We start from the raw sequence: 7,550 nt of genomic DNA on the forward strand, positions 1-7,550 counted from the left end.
TATATAGTCGATAATAATACAGGTTAGTGCCAACAAACACAGCTAACGTTACAATCACACCCTCTTACAATTTACGTCACTTCCTCCTGCTGTGGACGGCCGCACGTGTTGAACGAGCGACTGTTTACAGTTAATTTCTGACTTTAGGTTGCGCGTGCCGGCAAAAAATATACAAAACATTGTAACTACGTCTTCTGTCTCACCGCAGTGATGCCGAAGGTGAAGAAATCCAGAGGCGGAGGAGGAGAGAAGAGCGGAGCGGTGGTGGTGGCACTGGCTGACCAGATCCTACAGGCGGACACAGTGCGAGGCCGAGGCCGGGCGAAGAGCAGGGACAGTCGGCCTGAAGACGACGACACGTACGTAGACGAGCGTCTGTCGCGGAAGATCTTACAACAGGCCCGAATTCAACAAGAGGAGCTTCAGACTGAATATGGGCTGGCACCAGAGACGAAGAAAGCACCTGTCACTGTTCTCGGTAATGTTTTACTTTTATAAGTTATGTTTTACAGTAGAAATTGATATTTATTTGAATAGAGTCTGGTGTGACAGTGACTGTAAGTGTCCATTATGGCGCACTTACTGAGGCTTTACTTCATGGGAAAGTCCACATCCTTACATGTTTGCCATTAATTATGCTGTACTTATTAAACATGATAATAATATGTGGAAGTGATGAAGGAGACATAAAAGTAATACATACAATTACAAATCACACCCATCTATTGTACATGTAGAATATGTGTAATAGTGTAAAGCTCCTTCAGATGGTTCTGAACTCAATGAGGGAACATTATTTGACTATGAAGTGTAGATATAAACATTACAGAGTAAATGTAATCTAATTGATCATCTTTAACTTCATATTTTAGGGCCTGATGCTCAGGATGCAGACTCAGACGAGGAGTGGCCGGCGCTGGGAGAGGCTGGTGCTGGTGACGGCGATGCTGAGTGTGAGACTGAAGTTGTTGTTGACGCTGACGATGAGAAGGCCATTGAGATGTTCATGAATAAAAACCCTCCAATGAGGCAAGATGCAACATAAACACTGATATTATCTTGTAACTAGACATTGAATTTAAATGACACACACCATTAGCATGATTTATCTAAGCTTGTGTTTGTGTTCATGCAGACGCACTTTAGCTGATATCATCATGGAGAAGATTACAGAGAAGCAGACTGAGGTGGGAACCGTGATGTCGGAGGTGTCAGGGTGTCCAATGCCCCAGCTGGACCCGAGGGTAACAGAAGTGTACAAAGGTGTCAGTAAGGTGAGTTACTTCACACACCGGCCTACAGTACATACAGACAGGTGATTAATACGAGTGAAGAAAAATGATGAACACAGTTTCGAATAGAGGGAACCAATAGTAATTGAATGGTTTGATGGGTATGAAGAATAGTGTTCTTCCCTCCAGTAGTTTCAGAGACTTGTATTTGTGTTCTCGAGGCCAGAAACCTTAATATGACACTTATCTTGCAGTTTGTTTCCATGTGTAGATGGTTCATGTGAATTTTCTTCACCAACCTGTCTCACACAGTTCCTATAAAAAGTATTGACTCTTAAAAATGGAATATAATATTCATAAGTATGTGTTTATTATAATAGTTGGGATTTTGTTACTTTAGAATGAGATTAGTTATTATCTACAGAGGTAGCGGGTCCTCTTTCACAGAGATTGTAAACAATTTTATTATTGTGCAAACTGCAATGCAGTAAAAAAGACGTAATAAAAAATATGTGAAAAACTTCAACATTGCTTCTTTTTTTAAAGTAGCCTTGTAGTATTATAAAATAGTTTTATAAACACTATAAACTTTTCTATTGCAGAAGTAAGAAACAAATGAGTTCCAGCAGTTGTTTCCTGTTCACTGGTATATGAAAATCATTCAGGAAACTAAAACAGTATACCGGTTCATCCAGTACATCGCCCTCCGCTGTGCATGTGTGAGTGTGGTCAGGGTGTTCTACAAAAGAGAGCCGGACTCTTAAGTATCATGTATCTGTAAGGTCTAACTGTTGTTTGGTCAGTTTAGTCACAAAGGAACACAAATAACTACTGTTTGTTGTTAGTGTGTGTTTTGCACAAATCAATGAACCCACAGCCCGTCTCTTGAAGAGGTCTCATTAAGAGGAGCTGTGGAGTACCTGAACAAATCTTAAGTGTCCATTTAGTGTCTGACTGTTAATGTGAAAATCTCCTAGAGATCCATTAAGTAATACTTATTAATAATTTCTGTCTTTTGCTTCAGGTTCTCTCAAGATATCGCAGCGGTAAATTACCAAAGGCTTTTAAAATAGTCCCAGCGCTTTCAAACTGGGAGCAGATTCTCTATTTGACGGAGCCTGAGACCTGGACTGCAGCTGCCATGTACCAAGCAACAAGGTGAGTCCCCCAGGTGCCCTGGGTATTGCTTTATAAAGTTATACAAACTTAGCACAAAAAGTAAGGAAATTTGTGTTTGGTAGATTATTTCTCTGTGGTAACAATGCTTTTTGGCAATAAATCTTATACCGTTGGAAAGCCTGTTTAGTTCCCTTTCAAATGGTGCCCCATTGGCAGCACTGCAAACTGAAGGCCAAGTTCCATATAACGGGGGATGTCAAAGACAGGCCGCGAAGTGGGCGTCCCAAGAAGAAGCTGTCTTCTACAGATATGCAGTCAAGGTTTGCAGGACGATATGGCCGACGGCTCTCTGCCCAGACAATCCGGAACAGACTACACGCAGCCAATCTCCGGTCTCATAGGGCTGCCAGGAGTCCTGCCATTACTGCCCTTCACCGTCAGGCCCGTTTGCGCTGGTGTCGGCAACACGTGCACTGGAACCTGAACGTGTGGAGGAACGTTATGTTCAGTGATGAGTCCAGATTCTGCCTACGGCAGTTGGATTGCAGGGTCAGAGTGTGGAGAAGACGTGGAAAACACTATGCTGATTGCTGCACTGATAGAATAACATCTTTTGGTGGAGGCAGTGTGATGGTGTGGGGCTGCATCTCCCTCACTGGAAAAACGAGGCTTGTCATCATTGGAGGCAATCTCAATGCAGAGAGATATAGAGATGAGATTCTGCAACCAGTGGCAATCCCATATCTCCACAGTCTGGGACCGAACTCTATCCTCGAAGATTACAACGCTCGCCCCCACAGGGCGGGGTTTATCAGAGACTACCTCCAGAATGTGGGAGTGGAGAGGATGGAATGGCCTGCCAGCAGTCCTGACCTCAACCCCATTGAACACTTGTGGGATCAGCTTGGGCGTGCTGTTCGTGCCAGAGTGACCAACACAACCACGTTGGCTGACTTGCGACAAATGCTGGTTGAAGAATGGGATGCCATCCCACAGCAGTGTGTGACCAGGCTGGTGACCAGCATGAGGAGGAGGCTGTTGTGGCTGTGTATGGTTCTTCCACATGCTACTGAGGCTCCCGTTTGTGAAATGACGGTATAAGATTTATTGCCAAAAAGCATTGTTATCACAGAGAAATAATCAACGAAACACAAATTTCCTTACTTTTTGTTCTAAGTTTAGTTTAAGAGTTATCATACTTACTGCATGGACTTCAACACAGTACAATTAGGTGTTTTTTCTATGCTTTTGTTGTAGAATCTTCTCCTCTAACCTGAAAGAGCGAATGGCCCAGCGGTTTTACAACTTGGTGCTGCTGCCCCGAGTGCGGGATGATATCGCAGAGTACAAGCGACTCAACTTTCATCTCTACAGTGCTCTGAAGAAGGCCTTGTTCAAACCAGGAGCGTGGTTTAAAGGTGAGACAGAAAGGATGTTTAGCTTTCTTTTTTAAGATGGAGGAGATTGATGTTCTAGCTGCAAGGATTAGTGGAGTTATTGATTAGTTCAATGAGCTGAAAATGTATCAACAGGGATTTTAATCATTGTTTAATCATTTAAGTAATTTTTTTTAAACACAAAATGCCCCCTAATTGGATGGATGGATGGATGTACTTTACTGATCCCACGTTATGAAATTATATTGTCATGCAGACATTACACAGGAACAAATATAAATTTCAACACTACAAAAGAGAAATATATATTAAAAGAAAATAAACTCAACAAATAATTAAAATCACAAAAACCTTGGTATATAACATAATAAGATAGACAGTATACATCTATAGAATATCTATTATAATAGACAATATGAAGAATATACTAGAGTAAGATAAAAATTATATACTCATGTATGCTAAAGAGTAACTTATTTACACAGTGTACTTTGTTTATGTTTGTATCTTAGTTTACAATGAGCTGGATACAGGATATGTTTTTAGCATCAGAGTGCAAATTCTGACTACGTCCACATAGATTCTTCATTAGCAGTGATCTGAAAGTGGATGAATAGTGAGGTGACTGCAGTTCAGGCTGCCCTTTAACATTACTAGGGGTCATTTGAGTCATTATTAATGTACATTTGTTGCTCAATGTAAGTTTGCTGAATATTTTTATTTAGTTGTAAAGGACTGAATTTATTAGTGCCACTCATCTAGCTATTCCAAATTGTTTCCACCAGTTAAATGGTAAACAATTTCCACCTCCTCTGTGATGAAGCTGAGAGTAAACTCTAGACAGTGTTAAAATAGTTCCTGATATGCCTTTCAGACCTTTTAAACTGTGTTAACATGTTAGGTATTACTAGCCATTGTTTCATTAAACACCCAGTGAAATCTGGGCTAAGCTCTAGACACATGTGACCCGTGAAACTAAAAACTGGGTGAATGAGTGAATGAAAGAGGATTTGACAGCTTGTTGCAAAGAATAAAATACAAGCTTTCTGGGACGCATCACGTTTCTAATTTGAGCTCTAAATTTAGACGTTGTATTCTGAGAACACTGACAGGATTAGTTGATGTCCACAGGGTTAATAACACCATTGGTTCTGGAAGCACAGTAATTAACACACTCAAATTGAATTGGGTCAAATCTTTCTTCGTGTATCTAGAATTGGTTTTAGCCAATGATTGAGTTTTTTCTTTAATCCTGTCAGTACTGTGTGTTCACTGTCCCAGTTTGATGTGACTGTTCTCCCCAAACATCCTGTGACCCATATTTTGAAAACCAGCAGTATGAGACACCACCACTAAGTGGCAGTGTTGCTCACAAATACACTGTACAGCATACCACATACAATATGAATGAGAGAGCTCTAGTGATTGGTATTTTACATTAATTCTTCCATTGTTGGAGTTCATTTAATCTACTGATTAAATATTTAATTAATGAAACTGATGAAGTGATGGTCAATTATAAGTTATTTAATTGTGCCCCCAAAGGCTCTGTGTTATATCAGTTTTTTTAAGAAATAATGTATATTCATTATGATTTTAGTTTATCATGTGAACAAACATGAAAGCAGACTAGAAACAGAGAACTACCGATCAGCCATAACATTATGATCACTGACTGGTGAGTGACTAAATTGTGATGGCTAGACGACTGGGTCAGAGCATCTCCAGAACTGCAGCTCTTGTGGGGTGTTCCCGGTCTGCAGTGGTCAGTACCTATCAAAAGTGGTCCAAGGAAGGAAAAGCAGTGAACCAAAGACAGGGTCATGGGTGGCCAAGGATCATTGATGCACATGGGGAGTGAAGGCTGTGTGGTCCGATCCAACAGACGAGCTACTGTAGCTGAAACTGCTGAAAAAGTTCAGCTGGTTCTGATAGAAAGCTGTCAGAACCTTTTTGGCCTGTTTCAATTAAACAAATTCTGCAGGCGTCCCCACAAGCATAAAGTGGTCTTGACTGTGTGCTTAATGAGACCATTTCACTGTAAGCAGAATAGCTGTAGGTATGTAAATTAAGTACCTGTAAAGGGTTATATTAAAAGGCCAGTCTAAAGATTTTAAATGTTAAAGCAAATTTCATATTTGAGTTACTGTAATTACCTCTTTCAGAGTATGACTGGGAAACTGAAAACTAAACATACACTGATTCCTCACATCTGTCAAAGTATGTCGTTAAGTAATTAAACTCAAATGGATTCAGTGTTATATTGTTAATGAGAGTTTTTAACTATCACACGACCAACTCTGTTAATCATACAACCATCCTGACATCTTCTACCATCCATCCCATATTATGTGAACACGTCATAATGGAAAGTGCTCTTTTCATTATTGGAAGTGTTTATCACCGACTCTGCTGCATCCATTTAACACCCCCCCCCGTCTATTGAAGCTTTCCCACTTTATGGAAGTGCAGTGTGCTCTTATATATTCTGTACCTCTTCTGTCACACAGGTATACTGATTCCTCTGTGTGAGTCTGGGACGTGTACTCTCAGGGAAGCCATCATCATCGGAAGCATACTCACAAAGTGCTCGATCCCTGTTCTCCACTCTAGGTAAGATCTCCTTTCATCGCCACACCAGCAGACAGATGTCAACATCTTATCGTTAGGTGGAAGATTCATTCAATTATCCTTGAAAGCTTTGCATTGTGTGTGTGTTTGGGGTTTGGCAAGTTAAAGTAAGGTCAAGGTTGCGTAACCTGGAAGGTTGTATAACATGTACAATCTTTCTTGTCTTTCAGCGCTGCAATGCTGAAGTTGGCAGAGATGGAGTACAACGGCGCCAACAGCATTTTCCTGCGACTCCTGCTCGACAAGAAGTACGCCCTGCCTTTCCGTGTCCTAGATGCCTTGGTGGCCCATTTCCTGTCCTTCCGCAGTGAAAAACGTGTGCTTCCTGTGCTGTGGCATCAGAGCTTACTCACCCTGGCTCAGCGCTACAAAGCTGACCTGGCCTCCGAACAGAAGACTGCACTGCTGGAGCTGCTCAAGATACAAACACACCCTCAGATCTCTGCAGAGATTCGCAGAGAACTGCAGAACTCGGAGTCGAGGGATCTTGAGATTGGGCTCCCTGTTACGGTTGAAATGGACTGAGGACTCAGTCTGGTGTGGCGCATCCTCCTCCTCTGATGCAGATGATTCATGGTTCCTCAGCACGAAGAAAACTTTGTTAAATTTAACTTCATTATTCTTCCTGTCCCATGAAAGGGCTGTTTCAAAGGTCACAGTCTATCAGGAGCCATGGTTCTGTTCCCTACTTGGATGACTTTGCATAGTTAAAGATGCACATCAATAGTGATGTTAATGTTGTATTTTCTTATCATGAATCAGAGCTTTTTTTCCTGCAGTTGCAGTGCCGTGATTGCTCAGGAATATGAAGACTGATGTTTGTGTACATTTGATTAAGAGCAATAACTTGGATTAAAAACTAACTGAATCCTTAACAGTCAGGTTATGTGTGTTTCTTCATTTTATGTTCACAACTGCTGAAGCTTTACACAAGACAGATGGTTGAAAAAAGGTTAACGGCAGGGACTCACTATTTGGTTTTAATTGTAATATGTTCAAATGCAATCTGGTTTACAAAATATTTACTATAACAACCTTGGTATTTTTAAATAGGAAAAACATTCTCTCAGTTCTGTGTTTAATTCAGCAAACAGGCTCATTCATTATTAATTCACTGAAAGCAAACATTTTGAAATTAGTAATAAAGTAATAAATGTGCTCATAAAAAATA

At 40.8% G+C, this 7,550-nt stretch overlaps 1 protein-coding gene across 1 annotated transcript; it reads left to right on the top strand.

Annotated features, from left to right (window-relative positions):
* The first annotated feature begins 66 nt into the window (after window positions 1–66).
* bysl (bystin-like) lies at window positions 67–7,254 on the top strand. The gene is made up of 7 exons (XM_051416440.1): window positions 67–478; window positions 873–1,029; window positions 1,136–1,274; window positions 2,257–2,390; window positions 3,609–3,769; window positions 6,259–6,361; window positions 6,550–7,254. The coding sequence occupies exons 1-7, from the start codon at window positions 211–213 to the stop codon at window positions 6,902–6,904; spliced, it is 1,317 nt and encodes a 438-aa protein (XP_051272400.1). The 5' UTR covers window positions 67–210; the 3' UTR covers window positions 6,905–7,254.
* Window positions 7,255–7,550: the final 296 nt, after the last annotated feature.

Source organism: Dicentrarchus labrax, unplaced genomic scaffold (assembly GCF_905237075.1).
Source record: "Dicentrarchus labrax unplaced genomic scaffold, dlabrax2021, whole genome shotgun sequence".
In the NCBI taxonomy this organism is placed as follows: Eukaryota; Metazoa; Chordata; class Actinopteri; family Moronidae; genus Dicentrarchus; species Dicentrarchus labrax.